At 36.6% G+C, this 21,321-nt stretch overlaps 1 protein-coding gene and 1 pseudogene across 1 annotated transcript in view; one reads left to right on the top strand and one right to left on the bottom strand.

The window, feature by feature from the left end:
• Window positions 1-21,321, bottom strand: part of Ppp1r9a (protein phosphatase 1 regulatory subunit 9A) — a 293,369-nt gene that overhangs the window by 122,742 nt on the left and 149,306 nt on the right. Inside the window, exon 2 of the mRNA XM_026391574.2 lies at window positions 1,068-1,200. Within this exon, the coding sequence (XP_026247359.1) occupies window positions 1,068-1,200 (133 nt within the window). The remainder of the gene's footprint in view (window positions 1-1,067; window positions 1,201-21,321) is intronic.
• Window positions 11,177-11,713, top strand: LOC113184741 (small ribosomal subunit protein uS10m pseudogene; annotated as a pseudogene).

Genomic DNA, 21,321 nt, shown 5'->3' with positions numbered 1-21,321 from the left:
ATTTTTTATGTTATCTTTGAATACTAGGATTTTCCCAGCCTATGCCTAGTATTTTTTTGTGTAAGTCTTCTCATTCACAACTAAGTCCTTTCTAACAGGAAGTTCAGGTCTTTTTTTCTTTTATTCCAAGAAATTTTTTTTCTAGTCCAAAAAATCTTTCTTCTTTTATTATTTGTCTCTCCTCCTCCATTGTCTTTTCCCCTTCTGTTGCCTATAATTTACATACTGGTGCTCTTTCATGATTTTTCTTGGATATTTACTCTGTCATTTGAGAATTAGTTTGGAACATCTCTTAATTAATACTATAAATAAATATTAAAATTTTAATGAATATTTTTTCTTGGTTATTCAAGTTATCTATTCATTCCTTTTTTCCAAAGCCTTGTGAGATTTGTTAATTTAATGTTCACTGAATGACAGTCCAGTTCCTGGGTACACATCTTATATGATGATAAATGAGGCAGTCTCTGGTACCATGAGTCAGCAGTTACTACATCAGAGAAGCTGTCCTTCCAGGGAGAGAAATCAGGATGAAGCCCCTTTGTTCTTTCTCCTTACTCCCCTCAAAGACAGGGAAGATAAACAACCTTACCATTTAAATCTTTCTGAATCCTATTGCCTTCGATCCAAAATGTCTATAATTTTCCAAAGGCATTTCCCATTCACATTCTGAGCCTAACCAGAACTACTCTCTCTCCACCAAAAATAGCACCTACTCTCCCCACTCTCACTTATAGATCTTTCTCTGGGCTCTCTCCTGCACCAGTTCTTTCCAGAAATACAGACAAAGCCTAGGCCTCACTCATACCTCCCTCCATCTCAACCACCATCCCAAACAGCTACAGAGGATGGGTTTCAATTGGCAGTAGGAGGTAGGGAGTCTTTCGATCCAATCAACTATTAGAATCCATATCAACTATTTTTGAAACTTAATAAATAGATCTTCTGTGAGAATTAAAACTTTATTCAATCCTTAAAAAAAAAAAAAGACTAGACTTTGGAAAAACAATCCTATATTATTAGCACAGCCACATAATGATGTTGTGAACATTGCAGCACTCATGTACCTTTCTCTAGTTCCACTGGGAAAAGTTCCAGCTTCTCTACACGCTTTTCAAGTTCATACTCAGCAGATGCGGCCACGGGGTCAACTTCATCATTTCTCCTGTCATAGTCTTCATTGGAGTATGTGTTAAAAACCTGTAGCAAGAAATAAAAACCAAAATGTTAATACAGAAAAGATGGCTTTCCAAATTTTTTGTTAAATGGCTGGATAAAACTATGAAATTTTTAAAAGAAAACAGTTTTCTTAATATATTTTCTGTTTTTAAAATTAATTGCGATGTTAGGAAAAGAAAAACTAAATCAGAATAAAGATAACTTACTAATTTAAAAATATGTATGAATAATTTTATCAATTTTAATAATTTCAGAGTCAACATCTCTATATAATATATTATTTGAAAAACAGTATCCATCACCTTTTATATAATCAGAATATACCATCTAACTGCAATATGCTACTGTAAACCAAGTTTAGAACATATTGAAGCAATCCAAACAACTACCATCCTATACGTTTCTTATGGAATGATCTCTGCTAGCCCTAGCAGTGTAGATCATCAATACCATGGAACCACTGAACCTGATTTCTAACATATACTGTCTTGGGTTGTGTTAAACTATTCTTATTTGACATCTCTCATTTTATTTGTACATAAATTTAAATCAAAATTTCATAGGACATTTCAAGAGATTGCTTAAAAGTTTTAGAATAAATAAGATATTGGTAAATCATTATTTTTTACCTAAATCATTCAAAAGAGTACTAAGTGTGGCCTTCAGATATTGCTATAGAGATGTGATTATCCTTATTTCAGTTGAAGTATTTATTTTATTTGAAAAGAAACTGGACTGGTTATCAAATCACTCTCTCGATAACACTGAAGAGTATTTACAAGAAATATATAAGTCATCAAGTGTAATCAATATATATAATAAAACTGACATTTTCAATTAAATTCAACAGTTATTAAGCATCTAAATGGTGCCTGGAAAAGCTTCATGAGTGCCCCTCAAAATCTTAAAATCTAGGTGTGATTAGTTTTTTTAAGGAACATATTAAAAACTTCAAAGAACACATGGTGGTCCTGTGGTACACGCCTATAATTCTAGTGGCCCCAGAGGCTGAGGCAGGAGGATACCAAGTTCAAAGCCAGCCTCAGTAACTTGGCAAGACCCTAACCAACTTAGGGAGACCCTGTCTCAAAATAAAAAAAAAATTAAAAAAAAAGGGCTAGAGATGAGACACAGTGATTAAGCATCCCTGGGTTCAATGCTCAGTACCAAAATAAATAAATAAATAGATAATTTTTTTAAAGGTTGGGATTGTGGCTCAGTGGTTAAGTGCTCCTGGGTTCAATCTCTGATACAATGAAAATGCAGAATAAAAAGTCAGAAATGAAAGAAAACAAACTTATTGCCACTCAAGCTGATAGGTCCAGCTTTACATGTGCAACTGGAAAACTAGCAATTCTTAAATTTTTTATATGGTAACCTGTAAGCCAAGAATACATATTACCTATAGAGAAGTAGCTGCAATGTACTTTCTAATGGTACACACCTTCTCAAAATCGTGTCCTTGGAGGGTTTGTACCTGAGTGGACACTGTTTTTCTTACTGACTTTCAACATGATTTCATAGCCTCATACACTTGGATCTTCACTTAATCTAACAAATCTTCACCAATAGTAAACATTACTATATCAAAATGCATATCTCTAAACTGAAGTTTATACTTTTATTTATCTGATCAGAAAATATGCTTCCAACACCTATTCCATAGAAACCTCTAATACTGTTAGACTTGCGACTTCCCCATACCCTTTTTTATCTTTCACTTTATAATTTTTGTAAGCACATATTCAATTTATTCATTCAACAAAAATGTACAGATTACCAATTCTATACCAGCTATTCTGCTAGATATTGGTGAAGGCACAGTCTCAATCACCTCACAGTTTATGATGGACACAGAAATAAAAATAAACAATTATAGTACAATGTGATAACTGTTTTAACAGAAGAATGTACCAAGTAATTTTTTGCCTTAGAAAAGAATCTTGTGGAGGGGAGGGTGTTTGTTTTGAACCTCAAAGAACAGAAAGGGATTTACATATTCAAATGCAGAAGAGGAGGAATGTGAATTTCAAATATAAGATCCTACACCACAAAAGAAAAAAAATAGGAAGATAGATAGAAGGTATTTGGGGGAAAAAATTGATAGTTGAGTGGATGGACCACAATACAACACACCCAACAAAGTAAACTTCAACTGTACATACCATTATAGTTTAGATATGAGGTGTCCCCTAAAAGTTCATATGTAAGACAATGAAAGAAAGTTTGGGGATGAAATGGCTAGGTCATGAGAGCTTTAACCTAATCAGTGCATTAATCCACTGATAAGAATTAACTAGTTGATATCTATAGGCAGGAATACCTAGGGTCTTACAAGCCCGGGAAATCAATGACACATACAACTGGAAATTACTTCATTAAGGTTTGCTACTCATCTACTTCAGCTAATAGATCCAAATATATGACTACAATACAATAATTTAAATGATATTCACTCTTAATGTTTACTAGAACATAGTGAGTAAATAAATGTGTGTATGTGTGTGTGTGTGTGTGTGTGTGTAAGAGACTGAGAGAGAGATTATATTGCATGTGTGCATGTGAGAGAACTGCTTTAAACAAATGAACACTTTCCTAACTTTTTTTTCAGAGTCCTAAACATTGTTATCAAAATGTTCTCCCTCAATTAGGCTAGTTTATAAAGTTCATGTTTAGATATCCTGAAATTAAAGAAAAAATTATAAGACTCCATACTGGAAAATGATACTTTGTTCACGCATCAAGCAATCAGATGACTATACCAACATTCCATTCTGTAGAAAAGAAATAACCTAAGATATCTTTGGCTTGCTTATGTAAGCATGTGGAAAAAGAAGCCATAAATAATTGAAAAGGAAAAGTCAGAAATTCATTATTTTCAGGTTACACTAAAAATCTTAGAAATTCAAGAGAAAAAAATATTACAACTAATAAGAGTTCAGTAAAGCAATGTTCATTTTAAATGAACCAATATATAAAAACATCAATGAATCAAAAAATAAACCATAAAATACTCAGCATTTACTAGCTATAAGTGTACAAATATTTCCTACTAAATAAAAATTTAACTGAGAACACAAGGAGCTGTAAGTTTAATGTCATATTATTCCTAAATTAAAATTTTTTTAAGATTTTTTTAAATTTTTATTTATTTTTATTTTTTTATTGGTTGTTCACAACATTACAAAGCTCTTGACATATCATATTTCATACATTAGATTGAAGTGGGTTATGAACTCCCAATTTTTACCCCAAATGCAGATTGCAGAATCACGTAGGTTACACATACACAATTTTACATAATGCCCTATTAGTAACTGTTGTATTCTGCTACTTTTCCTATCCCCTACTATCCCCCCTCCCCTTCCCTCACATCTTCTCTCTACCCCATCTACTGTAATTCATTTCTTTCCTTGTTTATTTTCCCAAACCTCTCACAACCTCTTATATGTAATTTTGTATGGCAATGAGGGTCTCCCTTCATTTCCATGCAATTTCCCTTTTCTCTCCCTTTCCCTCCCATCTCATGTCTCTGTTTAATGTTAGTCTTTTCTTCCTGCTCTTCCTCCCTGCTCTGTTCATAGTTGCTTTCATTATATCAAAGAAGACATTTGGTATTTGTTTTTTAGGGATTGGTTAGCTTCACTAAGCATAATCTGCTCTAGTGCCATCCATTTCCCTGCAAATTCTATGATTTTGTCATTTTTTAGTGCTGCGTAGTACTCCATTGTGTATAGATGCCACATTTTTAATCCATTCATCTATTGAAGGGCATCTGGGTTGGTTCCACAGTCTAGCTATTGTGAATCTTCAACAAATGGTGTTGGGAAAACTGGAAATCCATATGCAACAAAATGAAACTGAATCCCTTTCTCTCCCAATGCACAAAAGTTAACTCAAAATGGATCAAGGAGCTTGATATCAAATCAGAGACTCTGCGTCTGATAGAAGAAAAAGTTGGCTCTGATCTACATATTGTGGGGTCGGGCTCCAAATTCCTTAATAGGACACCCATAGCACAAGAGTTAATAACAAGAATCAACAAATGGGACTTACTTAAACTAAAAAGTTTTTTCTCACCAAGAGAAACAATAAGAGAGGTAAATAGGGAGCCTACATCATGGGAACAAATTTTTACTCCTCACACTTCAGATAGAGCCCTAATATCCAGAGTATACAAAGAACTCAAAAAATTAGACAATAAGATAACAAATAACCCAATCAACAAATGGGCCAAGAACCTGAACAGACACTTCTCAGAGGAGGATATACAATCAATCAACAAGTACATGAAAAAATGCTCACCATCTCTAGCAGTCAGAGAAATGCAAATCAAAACCACCCTAAGATACCATCTCACTCCAGTAAGATTGGCAGCCACTATGAAGTCAAACAACAACAAGTGCTGGAGAGGATGTGGGGAAAAGGGTACTCTTGTACATTGCTGGTGGGACTGCCAATTGGTGTGGCCAATTTGGAAAGCAGTATGGAGATTCCTGGGAAAGCTGGGAATGGAACCACCATTTGACCCAGCTATTGCCCTTCTCGGACTATTCCCTGAAGACCTTAAAAGAGCATACTACAGGGACACTGCTACATCGATGTTCATAGCAGCACAATTCACAATAGCTAAATTAAAATTTTTAATATTGTAAAGATATCCATGCACCTGAATCTCTGCAAATGTCAGTCTATACCAATTTAATTGATGAATTCAGGGCAATCAAAATTAAAAACCCATCCATACTTTTGAGAGAAACTAATAGGCTGTTTGAAATGAACAGGAAGGATGGAAACGAGCCTTACTGGGTATCAAAATATACAATAAAACTGCATTAATTAAGACAATATAGTTTTGGCCCTAAGGCAGATTTATTTTTATCCTGTATTCTGTTTCACTGTTTTCTTTTTTCTCTTCAAATTAGTTACAGTGGTAATTTAATAAACAGTATGGAAAGAATTAGATATCCATCTGAAGAATATTCCTGTTTCATGTCATAAATTAAAATAGAATTCAGATGAGCTAAGAATAAAAATGTACACATTTGTCCCTCAGTATCAGTGTAGTGAGGGGTTGATTCAAGGATCTCTCATTCCCCATGGATACAAAATCTGCAGCTGCTGAAGCCCCTCACATAAAATTGCACACTTTCATATAACCTACATACATATATACTCCACTCATATACTCTGAATCATCTCTAGATTAATTACAATAACCAACACAATATAGGTAATACATAAAAAGCTGTTATACTGTATTGTTTAGATAATAATAGTAAGGAAAATGATCTATACATGTTCCCTTTTTCTTTCTGGATATTTTCAATGTGTAGCTGGTTGAATCTATAAATATAGAACCCACAGAGAACCACCTATATATACTTTAAGAGTGCTATAACAAAAATGTTTCATAACATTAGAGAGAGATTCCCAGATACTACAAGTTCTAAAGGAAATGAATAAACTATCTGGTTAAAACTCAGTGCTAAGCAATTGGAGGTTTAGCTGAGTAGCAGAGCCCTCGCCTAGAATGCATGAGACCCTAGATTCAATCCCTAGCACTGCAAAAAATAATAATAATAATAAAAATTAAAGCTAAAAATTTCTAGACTGCAAAAAAATCTATAATGACAATATAAGAAAAGTCACAAATTAGGAGAGAATATTAATATATAAAGGGCTTTCTCAACTAATTTTGCATGTATGAGTAGAGAAAGGAAATTAACTGCAAATTCAACAAAGAAATACTAATGCCTAGTAAAACACACAATGATGCTCAAGTTCATTAAATATTAAGCAAATGCAAATTAAAACAAGGAGACACTATGTATTCATCCATAAGAATGGTTTTTAAAAAACACTGCAATATCCAGTGTTTATGGGGATATAAGAAAAAAATTTTACCCACCTAAAAACAGACCAAAAAAAAAAAGCATGATTTGAAAACAGTAACCAACATTTTAAATGTAAAAGCCTTTAAGTGAATGTTACCTCTAAGTATTTAAAGAAATACCTGTATATGTGTAAAGATATATGTAAAAGGAAGTTCATTATAGCACTATTTTTAATATCCCAGAGTGGAAAATTACCTAAATGTTAATCAATAAAGAAACTGGCTTGCAAAATTATAACATATAAAATCAGGCATGGTAATGCACACCTATAATTCCAGTTACTTGGGAGGCTGAGGCAGCAGGATGACAAGTTTGACATGAATTACTTATAATACAGATATCATTAAACCAAAAGAGCACATTGCAGATAAAGATATTTCCAATTTCTATAACCCAACCCAATTTGTACGATATGAATTTTAAACTAACTTTGAACCTTCTAAATTTCTAAGCTCAAAATCAACTTGGCTTTTGCCACATCATAAAGTCAGGAAAAGTCTCAGCTTCTTTACATACAAAATGACTGTTATAATAATAATATTTACCCTATAAAATAGTTGTGAAAATGAAGTGGTATAATCCATATAATTGTGTTTGGTTCAATATAGGAAGAGAAATAATCCTCCAGGGTAATAAATAATACAATATTTCCCCAGACACTTACATTCACATGCTCTTTTATGAATGGGTTTTGAATATTTCATCTACTATGATTCTTAATGCCCTTTAAACAAAAATCTGCTTAACTAATTTTATATTATAATGTAGACTGGTCTGCCAAAATCCCAACCTTTGTCCAGAACAATGCACTATCATTGTATAATGGCTCACTGCTTACCATGCTTTCTGTTCTGCTGGATCAGGAAGAACCTCAGAGATGAAAGGAAGTTTCACATGGATAAATACCCTCCCTTTCATCTATATTGTCTTGAGTTGCCTAATTTTAAAATAGTATTTCTACTATTTACATTTATATTACCTCAGGTGCTCTACAAAAATATGGATAATTAATCAAATGATAATCTCAGCCTCATCATGGTATTACTAGAGCACAAAAAAACCTCTCAAGGCCAATAGCATCCTGGGCCCCAATAATCAATGCCATCAAGATACATATATTTTTAGTTCAGTCACCTTTATGTTGTTCCTGTGTTAGTTCACTAAGAAAAGCAAACAAAAGGATGTTTAAATTTAAGACTTCTTGTTTCAGAGCCAAGAAGTGATATTCTGTTCCTTGATCAAAGCAAACAAAACAAGACCTCATGCACTGCTTTGCAGTGGAGTCCTGCTTTCCAGGGTAACAAGTTTGCAATCATATTTAGCAAGGACATTTCTGAGCCAGCAACCCAAGGCTATGAAAAACAAATAGAACAAAAATTAGCTTATTATAAGCTTTCAAATACAGTCATGTTATTTACATTTGTGGTAGTCTCAGCTACAACACTTTTTCAAAATGACAGCAATACATTTTCAACAATAAGAAAAAATCATTTCCTTTACTTCTTTATGACACATTTCTTTAATCAATGCATGTCAAAATAAAGTCAGCATTCTCTGTAAATACTGACTGGAAGGAATCTCCCACAATGCTTCCACCAGGTCTCAGTTCCGGCAGTAGTCTGGGTTCTGCTTAATCTTCCTGACACATCAAAGATGGAAAACGTCCCAGGTTCTAGCACGCTGAGTTTCAGATGCTGGCTGGGCACAGTGTACTACTGGAGAAAAGCCAAGCATTCACATGCTCCCACCAATGGACACACTCATCACGAGCTTCCCAGGCAGAATCCTACCTCACCTGCATGTAATTTTAGTTGCTCTTCTCAAGATACTCTAAACGGAAACCAACAGTAAGCCTGAGAAGACAGCCCACAATTTTCAGGTTTTTAAAACAAATTTGGCCATAAACCACTACTGGGAAAGGAGGACCTTGACAGTCATGGAGCAGTATATAATATCAAATTTCCTTTTCTTCATCCCAGGCTTTCTCACTGACTTACGCTAGTAAAAACTACATAGTTTCTTGATGCCCACTGTGCCAAGGACTATGTTAGGTTCCTGATGCAAAATAAAGCAAGTCAAACTGGAGTTCGTAATTATCAGGTATTCTGCATTCACTGGTAGTCTCCAAAGATTGTAAATAGGTGATAGTTTTAATCTCCTCCTCTACATTCTTGTAGCATGTTATAATGAAAGAAAGACTCATACTGTGGCTTGGGAGGATGAGGCAGGGATTCAAGTTCAAGGCCAGCCTCAGCAATTTAGCAAGTCCCTACACAACTTGGTAAGACCTGTCTTGAAACAAAAAATAAAAAAAAAAAGGGTTGGGAGGTAGCTTCTAAGGCAGAAAAAGGATAAAGAGTGTGTTCACTTTTCATATTTTTACATGAAAAACTTGAGGTTCCAAGGACAATATACATGCTGAATATAAGGATAACTAACAAAGTTTATAAATTCATAAGTCATTTCACTAAACATGAGCCTAGTGTGGGTTACAAAAGAACAGGAAGTAAAAAGAAAAAAAATACACACTACCTAACAGGTGCTGGAGCACATGCCAGTTCAAAAGGCAGCACAAAAAAAGCTTGTATTGTGTCAGGGTTCTCTAGAGAAACAGGACCAATAGGATGTATGTAGGCATATTTATTTTATATATGCAACATATTTTTATTTCATTCATGTTAAAGTGAATTTATTCTAAGGTCTGGTTCACATGACTGGGAGGCCAGCAAGTCCAAAATCTACAGGGCAGGCCACAGGCTGTAGACCTTATAAGAGCTGATGCTGATGCTGACGCTCAAATTCAAAGGCAATGGTCTGGCAGAATTCCTTATCCTTCGGTGGAGGTCAGACTTTTTCTATTAGGGTCTTCAACTGATCAGATAAGTCCCATCTACTTTATGAAGGGTCATCTGCCTTAGCCTCCTGATTTAAATGTAAATCTCATCTAAAAATACCTTTATGGAAACATCTAGAATCATGTTTGCCCAGCATTGGCAAGCTTGGCATAGCCAAGTTGACACCTAAAATAAGCCATCACAAAGCTCTTCAAACTATTTTTGAACACAAAACCTGGACTTCTCAGCATTTAACCAAGATGGTCAGAGGAATATAGTTTCTTAAAAATCATACAGATATAAAATCACGGGTTTATATCAAATATTTATTTGGATACTCCTGACAGATTAAGGTATTTCACATAGATAACATCATTATCTGCATGGCTAAATCCTAGATAAGAAAAGAAGAAGCCATCCTGGCTGCAACTGCAGCCAAGAAGGGTGCTGAGGGGAACCTGCACATGGCAGGCTGATGAAGAGCAGAGGGCAGTAAGCACTTGGCTGCATGCACTGAGAGCTTGGAGAAATTGCTGGCTTGTACGTGTAAGGAGACAGGCTCAGTTTTGATATTCAGCCTGCTGGGGTTCAAATTCTTTTCACTACATATTGCTCTGCTGTGCCGCTGCAATCTGGAAAGAATGTATGATGGAAATGGAGTCTCTGTAAGTCTAAAGACTGACTACAATGGATACAAAGAGCTCTCCTTCAACTTACAATGGACATGTAGCATGAGTGAGAATACACATGTTAGAAGATACTGGGCAATTATTAATACAGTAGAAATCCGCTTATCTTAATCAGTCTATCATCTAAAAGAAATCATTGATCACTATGACGAGGGACTGCAAAGATCCTATCTTGGTTAAAAAACATAAGAACTAGGGCCAAGAAAAGAATGTGAGTACCGGAAACCTTTCACCTCAATTCAAGTGAAAATAGTGATAAGTCCTAAAAGCACTAATGACAAGCAGGAGCTCTATTATCTGTTCCTATGCCAAATCAGCCAGTTCTAAAAGCCCAATCCCAAAGGATCTCAGGAAAGGGACTAAATACCATCTCCCATTCTAGAGTTCTCAGTCTGCACCCCAGTTTCTCCTCAAAGAATCCTATAACATGCCTTCCACAAGACCTACCTGTCACATACTGTTTCCCTTATACAATTCAAAGAGGGACAGTTTTCACAACCAATTAAAGGGTACAGAAAGAGTAAGTAAAATGGTTTTCAGAAGTATGTATTGGAGGTTTGTGTGCTAGCACCTCTGGCAGAGCTAGGGAATTTGTCTATAAACAGTTTAAAGAGCAGTACAGTCAATAATGGTGCCTTTCTTCCTAGTACCTACATGAAGTGGGCACAGTTTTCAAACCCACACACTGATGTCCCAAAGGATTTGACCAAATGATAACCATATCTGATGAAATGGATACATTGTATGAATGCCTGTCAATTTTACTAAAAGGCCACAAAAAGGCTGTAATGAACAGTTATGAATATTTTGCTGTGCTTGCTGTTAAAGAACTTGATCTCTCTACTAAAGTACATGAATCTCCAAAGAACACAGTGATTTACTCTTCTCAAATCAGTGCATATTTTCAAGAAGCAGAGTTCAGTATGAAATGAGAATGCTTTGCAGATGTTTAGAGTTAGAACATCTAACTGGATGTACAGCAGATGTCTACTTGGAATATTCTCAGCAAAACTTACCTGAAGGAGTTGCCATGGAAGTAACAGAACAGTTCCCAGAACACATCAAGGAGCCAATATGGGAAACAGTACCAGTGGAAAAAGAAGAAAACAAGTAATAAAGCCTCAGGGAACCACTCGTGCCTGGATTTGAAAGGAGAATGGGCCAGATGTATATGTTTGAATGGAGAGTGCTTACAGCTGAGACAATCTGGAGTCCTGCTCACTGCTTTGTTGAGTCCTCTTGCCCAGTTCAGTTGAGAATAGAGAATGGAACCATAATGGCAGACGGAAATGGAGCAAAAGAACCATTTTATCTATTCTTTTTATATATATTACTGTATAAAAAAACTTGAACAGCCAGGCATGGTGTAGCACACAGATAATCCCAGGTGCTGGGGAGGCTGAGACAAGAGGATAGGAAGTTTGAAGCCAGTCAGCCAAAGCAACTTGTGAGACCCTGTCTCAAAATAAGAAAGGGGCTGGAAATGTCACTCAGTGAAAGAGAAACCCTGCATTCAATCCCAAGTACTATAAAAAGTGTGTGTGTGTGTGTGTGTGTGTGTGTATGCAAAAAAAGGAAGTATGTAGTGGAGATACTGGGAGGGAGGGGAGTAATGCTGCTAAGTCTTTTTAATTCATATCTTGATAATATTCTTCTTTTATTATTTGAATGCTAAAAATAATCTCTAAATATACTCATGAAAAGCATACAAGAACACAGGAAAAATCAAGAATATAGTTTTATATTGTCACTGGCATTGACCATCTCATACTTGTAGATAATTAACAACCAAATATAGAAGTTATAAACTCTTCAAATTTAGAACATCTATGACTTTGTAGAAAATCATATACATATATATGTATTATATACTTGGGTATATATATATTATATCTTTTAAATCGTGTGTATCAAATAATATTCAAAATAAGTGGAGTTTTATTTACACATAAAGAAATTAGCAATAAAATAAAAAAACTGGAAGATCCTATATCTCTTATTTTTAATAAAATAGAGTCAAATGACAATTAATACTATTTATCTGTAAATACATAGTGTTAAAGTACTTTAAACATTTTATAAATATGCTCTTGCAAAAATAGTTTATGCTACTAAAGTATTCAGTTTAAAAATTCCTTCACAAATAAACTCAGGTCATTCCAACTTTGAACAAATTCTAAGATAATCAAGCCAAATTAGTGAGTTTTTTCCAAAAGACATTTTTCAGGGAGAACTGAGAGACTCCACTGATGTTCACATTTTCCTCGGTGTTTTTCAAATTATTATAAACAATTAAATATATCCATGAGAAATTAACAATGTTCTCTTTCAGTTCAGCCAGACTTTGAGTTTAAATCTGAGACATATGCTTTACAAACTGACAGCTGTTAGCCAGCATGAAATAAACTGGTGGCCATGGTCCAGCTCCCACTGGAGAGGTGTCCTCATCACAGAAAATTTTGACTAATTAGCCCAATTGGCACCTCTTGGGGAGAGGGGGCAATGTACTTACTTATCCCACTACAAGTGCCAGCACTGTGTTTCCAAAGGCCCATGAAGGGAGATCATTATGAGTTGTCTGAATCGGAAGACAGAGAGCAGTACTACAGTGTATGTGTAGGTCAAAGGCAGGAAAGGAGTGTCAGCTGTATGAAAGAGTGTTTGAGAGCATCTCTTGAGCACAGTAAGGGAAGCCTGTAAACTCTTCAGTACGGCTGCACTTTCCCATATGAAATCCCCAAGGGTAAGCACACCTCTGATGGAGACTATGTAAGGTGTCATGAAAGACAACACTGAACACTGAGGCCTTTGGAACCTTGAGAAGAGCTACTCAGTCCAACATTGTGTCTGGGAAGAGAATTAAACAAACTTGAAAAAAAACTTGATTCTTTTCAGAACTACAAGAGTGAGCTAAAGGAAGAAGGGCTCCTAACACCAGGAACTTTAGAACTCTCAGAAATTGTGCATTGAGTTAACTTTTGTGCATGGCGAGAGAAGGGGATTCAGTTTCATTTTGTTGCATATGGATTTCCAGTTTTCCCAGCACCATTTGTTGAAGATGCTATCCTTCCTCCATTGCATGCTTTTAGCCCCTTTATCAAATATAAGAAAGTTGTAGTTTTGTGGGTGGGTCTCTGTGTCCTCTATTCTATACCATTGGTCCACCCTCCTGTTTTGGTACCAGTACCATGCTGTTTTAGTTACTATTGCTCTGTAGTATAGTTTGAAGTCTGGAATCGCTATACCACCTGATTCACACTTCCTGCTTAGAATTGCTTTTGCTATTCTGGGTCTTTTATTTTTCCATATGAATTTCATAATTGCTTTATCTATTTCTACAAGAAATGCCGTTGGGATTTTGATTGGCATTGCATTGAACCTGTAGAGAACTTTTGGTAATATCGCCATTTTGATGATGTTAGTTCTGCCTATCCATGAACAGGGTATATCTTTCCATCTTCTAAGATCTTCTTCTATTTCTCTCTTTAGGGTTCTGTAGTTTTCATTGTATAAATCTCTCACCTCTTTTGTTAGGTTGATTCCCAAGTATTTTATTTTTTTTTGAGGATATTGTGAATGGGGTGGTTTTCCTCATTTACAGTTCAGAGGATTTGTCGCTGATATACAGGAATGCCTTTGATTTATGCGTGTTGATTTTATATGCTGCCACTTTGCTGAATTCATTTATTAGCTCTAGTAGTTTCTTTGTAGACCCTTTTGGGTCTTCTAGGTATAAAATCATATCATCCGCAAATAGTGATAATTTAAGTTCTTCTTTTCCTATCTTAATGCCTTTAATTTCTTTTGTCTGTCTAATTGCTCTGGCCAGTATTTCGAGAACTATATTGAATAGAAGTGGTGAGAGAGGGCATCCCTGTCTAGTTCCAGATTTTAGAGGGAATGCCTTCAGTTTTTCTCCATTTAGAATGATGCTAGCCTGAGGCTTAGCATATATAGCTTTTACAATGTCAAAATGGATCAAGGACCTTGATATCAAATCAGAGACTATGCATCTGATAGAAGAAAAGGTTGGCTCCGATCTACATATTGTGGGGTCGGGCTCCAAATTCCTTAATAGGACACCCATAGCACAAGAGTTAATAACTAGAATCAACAAATGGGACTTACTTAAACTAAAAAGTTTTTTCTCACCAAGAGAAACAATAAGAGAGGTAAACAGGGAGCCTACATCATGGGAACAAATGTTTACTCCTCACACTTCAGATAGAGCCCTAATATCCAGAGTATACAAAGAACTCAAAAAATTAAACAATAAGAAAACAAATAACCCAATCAAATGGGCCAAAGACCTGAACAGACACTTCTCAGAGGAGGACATACAATCAATCAACAAGTACATGAAAAAATGCTCACCATCTCTAACAGTCAGAGAAATGCAAATCAAAACCACCCTAAGATACCATCTCACTCCAGTAAGATTGGCAGCCATTATGAAGTCAAACAACAACAAGTGCTGGAGAGGATGTGGGGAAAAGGGTACTCTTGTACATTGCTGGTGGGACTGCCAATTGGTGTGGCCAATATGGAAAGCAGTATGGAGATTCCTGGGAAAGCTGGGAATGGAACCACCATTTGACCCAGCTATTGCCCTTCTCGGACTATTCCCTGAAGACCTTAAAAGAGCGTTCGTACTACAGGGATACTGCCACATCGATGTTCATAGCAGCACAATTCACAATAGCTAGACTGTGGAACCAACCCCAATGCCCCTCAATAGATGAATGGATAAAAAAAATGTGGCATTTATACACAATGGAGTACTACGCAGCACTAAAAAATGACAAAATCATGGAATTTGCAGGGAAATGGATGGCATTAGAGCAGATTATGCTAAGTGAAGCTAGCCAATCCCTAAAAAACAAATGCCAAATGTCTTCTTTGATACAATGAGAGCAACCAAGAACAGAGCAGGGAGGAAGAACAGCAGGAAAAGATTAACATTAAATAGAGTCATGAGGTGGGAGGGAAAGGGAGAGAAAAGGGAAATTGCATGGAAATGGAAGGAGACCCTCATTATTATACAAAATTACATATAAGAGGTTGTGAGGGGAATGGGAAAAAAATAAGGAGAGAAATGAATTAGAGTAGATGGGGTAGAGAGAGAAGATGGGAGGGGAGGGGAGGGGGGATAGTAGAGGATAGGAAAGGTAGCAGAATACAACAGTTACTATTATGGCATTATGTAAAAATGTGGATGTGTAACCGATGTGATTCTGCAATCTTTGTAATGTTTGAATAACTAATAAAAAAAAAAAAAGAAATTGTGCATTGACCTAGGAAAGTAGAAAAGAAGGACAAAACATGGCTGAGACTGAATTACCAGCTGCTGTGGTAGGATTGGTTTGAGTGTGTCTCTTAAAGGTTCATGTATTGAAAGCCTGGTCAACAGGGTGGTAGTATTGGGAGGTGGCACGGAGCTTTTAAGAGGCAGACCCAGTAGAAGGTCCCTAGGTCAACAGAGAGCACTGCCTTTGGAAGGGATACCCAGTCTCTGGGTTCCTGTCTTGCAATGTTCTCTCTCCCTCTCACATGCACTCTCACCTCTGAGATGCCATCCTCCTTGAGAATTTCACCATAGTCAAGCTGATGCTGCTGTCATGCCCTTAAACCTCAAACCATGAGCTTAATAAGCCCCCCTTCTTAGTAAAGTGCTCAGCCCTAGGTTATTCACTATAGTAACAATAAATGGACAAATGCACTACCTGAACAAGTGGATTAAGACCTCAACAAGGTAAACATTAGTCCAAAGAAAAAAGGGAATGTGACAACAAAGCATCCTAGTAGTCAATGAACTAAAATTGATTCTGCCTCCTTAGATTAAAAAAAAAAAAAAAAAAAAAAAAAACATCTGACACAAGACTCCTCTTACCACTCTGATTGGCTTTTGATATGTTAACATTACTAAGCTGCTTCCAATTAATCATACACTAAGCTGGGTATCATTGTGAAAGTATTTTGCAGATTTGATGAGTACAAAATGGGTTAGCCTTAAGTAAGGAAGATTACCCTGCATAATCTGGGAGAGCCTGATTCAGTCAGTTGACAAACCTAAGGAACAGAAAGCTGAGGTTCCCTGAAGATAAAAGAAGTTCTGGTGTAACAGCAACTCTGACCCATGCCTGGTGTTCCATACTACCAGCTTTATGGTCTGACCATAAGATTTCAGATTTGCCAAAGAAAACAATCAAGAATGTTGAGAGAGAGCCTACACAATAGGAGAAAATCTTTGCTACCGTGCGCACCTCAGATACAGCATTAATCTCCAGGATATATAAAAAATTCAACACCAAAATAAATAAATAGCCCAATCAATAAATGGGCTAAGTAACTGAGCAGACACTTCACAGAAGAAGAAACACAACTGGTCAACAAATACATGAAAAAAATATTCAATATCACTAGCAATTATAGTAATGCAAATTAAAACTACACTGAGACTTCACCTCACTTCAGTCAGATTGGCAATTATCAAGAATAGAAATAATAAATGTTGGTGAGGATATGGGGGAAAAGGTACACTTATAGATTGCTGATGAGATTACAATGGAAATCGTTTCTGCATCCGCAGTCATCATTCACAGGCTCAGTAGCTGAGACACTTGCACTCTCTGGTTCGACTTTTTTAAATTATTATTTAAAATTATCACAAAGCTCTGCTACTTACTTTTGTCCGATGCTCACCATTTATTTATTATTCCAACCTCAGCCTATTGAATTGCTTTTTTATTCTGTACTTCTGTTCTACTCTCTTATTTTCACCTTGCACATGCTTCTCTTTCCTTCAGGATGCCATCCACCTATCTCTCTTCCTGTAGATATTATTTGCTGACTCTAACCATAGCTGAGTAAGGGCTCTGTTTTTTAGTGCAACTACTCTGGAAATCAGTATGGAAATTCCTCAGTTACCCAGATATCCCACTCCTCAGTTTATACACAAAGGACTTAAAATCAGCATACCATAGTGACACAACCACATCAATATTTATAGCAGCTCAATTCACAATAATTAAGCTATGGATCTAACCTAGGTGCCCTTCAAGAGATGAGTGGATAAAGAAAATGTGGTATATATACAAAATGGAATATTAATCAGCCATAAAGAAGAATGAAATTATGGCTTGCCGGTAAGTGGATGGAACTGGAGGCTATAATGCTAAGTGAAACAAGCCAATCCCCCCAAAAAACCAAAGTCCGAATGTTCTCTCTAATAGGCAGATGCTAATACACAATAAGGGGGTAGGGGAAAGATAGAAGTACTATGGATTAGACAAAGGGGTATGAGGGGAAGGGAGCAGGGATGGAATAGGAAAGATAATAAACGAATCAGACATAACTTTCTTAGGTTCTTATATGAACACATGACCACTGTAACTCCACATTACATACAACCACAAGAATGGGAAGTTATACTTCATGTATCTATACTATTTTTAAAATATACTCTCATGTATAACTAAAAAGAACAAATAAAAATTAAATAAATACAAAATATTTCAAATGTGCATAGCCAGCCCTTCCTCAATTTGCATACGCCAATTCCTTGCAGAAACTCTCTTAATATGCATCTTCTACTGGTTCTCTCTTTGAGTGGATCTTGACTGATAAACTAATATTTTGACTCTTCATTGTAGGAAAAGGACAGTTATTTAGAGCAATAATTTTTAAACTGCTGACCAAAACTGTGATCTACAAAACTTGTAAATCGATCTACTAGGTTAGAAATGGCATTGAGAAAAGTTAAATAGAAACGGACAGAATAGAAGATATCAGCATTCATTCAAGTAGTAAGAGTAAATACTATACTTTCAAACCTTCAGTTTCAAATAAACATACATGACACACGTTTGTACCATGTCCAATTTAAATAGTGATGATTTGAGACTAAAAGAATATTAGCACATAAGAAATAATTTTAAAAAGTCAAAACAGAGAATACAAGTGTTCCAGTTACTGATTATTAATCTCACACCTGTCACTGTTAACCAACATCAGAGGTGAACAAGAAATGACTTCCTGTTTGGGTGTGGTAGGGCATGCCTGTAATCCCGGCAGCTCAGGAGGCTGAGATCAGGAGTTCAAAGCCAGCTTCAGCAACTTAGCGATGCCCTAAGCAACTCAGCAAACTAGTCTCTAAGAAAATATATTTAAAAAGGGGCTGTGAATGTGGCTGGGGGGTGGGGGCGGGGAGGGAGAGAGAGAGGGAGGGAGGAAGGAAGGGAGAGAGGGAGGAAGGGAGGGAGGGAGGGAGGAAGGAAGGAAGGAAGGAAGGAAGGAAGGAAGGAAGGAAGGAAGGAAGGAATTCCTGAGCGACTCTAGAAACAGAGCCCTCAACCAACTATGGTTAGAGTCAGCAAATAATATCTACAGGAAGGGAGACAGACGGCATCCTGAAGGAAAGAGAATCATGTGCAAGGTGAAAATAAGAGAGTAGAACAGAAGTACAGAATAGGAAGCAATTCAATATGGCTGAGGTTGGAACAGTAAATAAATGGTAAACATCGGACAAAAGTATGTAGCAGAGCTTTTTGACAGATGGTCAATCTGTGTGAATAAATATTACATGCTACACAGAGTCACTACAAGCATTTTTCTTTCAGAGAATGGGACTTTAACAAAAGGATTAGAGGAGATCAGAATTTAAGGAAAGAGATAAATAAGGAGCTCTGAGAATTCTTTGTCCTCGCCCCTTTGGGGGGCCCTTTAAGGGAGTTGAGGTCCTCTGGAGGTAAGAGACTTCTCCCAAAGTGCCCTGGGGTGTGGCCAGTCATTCACACAACAGTAGAAGGCAGGTGGGGATGCAGCACAGTACCCTTGCAAAGGGACTGAAGCAAACAGTAAAAGCAGCATCAATCTCAGAAGGTCCATGAGCAAACTAAAAGACTGGGGACAAGAGTGCCTCTCCAGGGTCAGTTAGGTACAGAAGGGGCACATGAGTGACAACAGCAATAAAAGCCCTACTTTTGCTGAATAGATCTGTAACACTTGAGGGTGAAATTGTGTTGAATACATACATAGTAAAGACCTATCTGAAATTCTGCACTTATGCTAGTCTCTGGAGAGACTCGTACTTGGGTTTAGTACCATTTACTAGGGTTAAATAATAAAAACAGAGGTTGTACAGTTTCCAGACTCTCAAACACAGCCAAATGCTAACAGAGGTGAAAGAAAATGTTTCTGTAAGCATTTCTAGTACCAGCTGAGATCTACATAGTGCAAAAGAAAATTTTAATTTCAGTAAAGGTCAAAGTAAAATATGCTTAATTTTTAAACTCTGTAAGCTGAAGCCAGACATCACATGGTAGAAAAAAAAACTGATCAACAAGACTGAAACACAAACAACTGATTGTTAGGGGCTGCTTATGCACATGAGGACACTGATGCTATGATACAAGGCTGAACTTGTAAACCTAAGACTAGACGCAAAAGGACTCCACCACACTGTGAGCAGCTGTGATCCACGTTAAAATTAATCATGTCACCCCACCAAGAAGGGAAAACTCTGCTTTCTTACAAAAAAACCATCCTTTTCATTTAGACTTCTCTAAGAACTATAGTCAAATGTAACTCACCAATTCTGGATCATCACTAAAAATGTCAATTTACACCTAAGTCTACAAATGCTATCTGTCTCATGTTTCCCTTATATATAGACAATACCGAAAAAGCAGAAGAGTTTTACTGGAAATAAAATAATCAGTGGTCTTTGTCAAAATGTGGAGGACAGTGTTGTCACATCATCCTTCATCATCCTTGGTGTGTTTGAAGTGAAAGCTGCCACAACTTCCATTACCATGGGATTAATGGTCACATCTGGGAATCGCTGACCCTTGAATCACACTAACGTTGACCTCATATATCTTGTGATACAACTGATGGCTTTGTAAATACTGTGAGAACCACTCTACTTCTTAAATCGATCATCTCTACAACCTCAGAAACTTCTTCACAAAAGAGTACCACAGCAAAGCTGGGTGGTATTTTCTTTGTTAAAATAGGCAAACACTCTGTAAACAGAAAACATTGTTAACACTCCTACCGGCTCCTGATTCTGTACAGACAGTCCACACTTTTGGACCAGCTTGGTGCCTCAGAAATACCTCAAACTCCAAGTGCCCCTAAGGAAAACTACCGTGCCAACTATACTTTGTCTTCTGAAAGGTCTCTCATGTTTGAAGCCAACAGAAGCCTTCTGTCACAAGGGCTTGAAAGGGCCATCGATCACCTAACAATTCCTTCTACTCTTCTCCCCCTGCCACCCACATGAAATTAGTCAAAATCTCCTATTGCTTCTAGCTCTAAAAGGATTCTATACTCACTTCTTTCTATTCCCCTTGCCTGTTCAGGCCCCCAATAATTATGTCATCGTGCAACTGAACTATTGCATTCTATCTCAAATTTCTCCTACTATGCTACACTACAGCTTAGTGCCAGCCTGGTCACTGGGGTAAGAAAACAACAATGGGAGAAGGAACTGAGGTGAGAGGACAAAACGTGAAGTGGTGAGTGATTTTTAATTTCACATTTTTCTGTAAGTCTTCTCATACTTTTCAAATTCCATATTGAAGGATTACTTCCTAATGGAGTGGGAAGACACTCCAAAAACACCTCATAATGTGCTCCATTAGCTGGAGAAGAGAGTTTGAACTTTAGAAGGAGGTTCATTCAAAGTCCTCCAGGATCTGGCTCTAGTTTGAGTGGCTG

Source organism: Urocitellus parryii, chromosome 3 (genome assembly GCF_045843805.1).
Source record: "Urocitellus parryii isolate mUroPar1 chromosome 3, mUroPar1.hap1, whole genome shotgun sequence".
Lineage (NCBI taxonomy): Eukaryota > Metazoa > Chordata > Mammalia > Rodentia > Sciuridae > Urocitellus > Urocitellus parryii.
The sequence above is the reverse complement of the archived record's forward strand: the minus strand, read 5'-3'. Positions and strand labels throughout refer to the sequence as shown.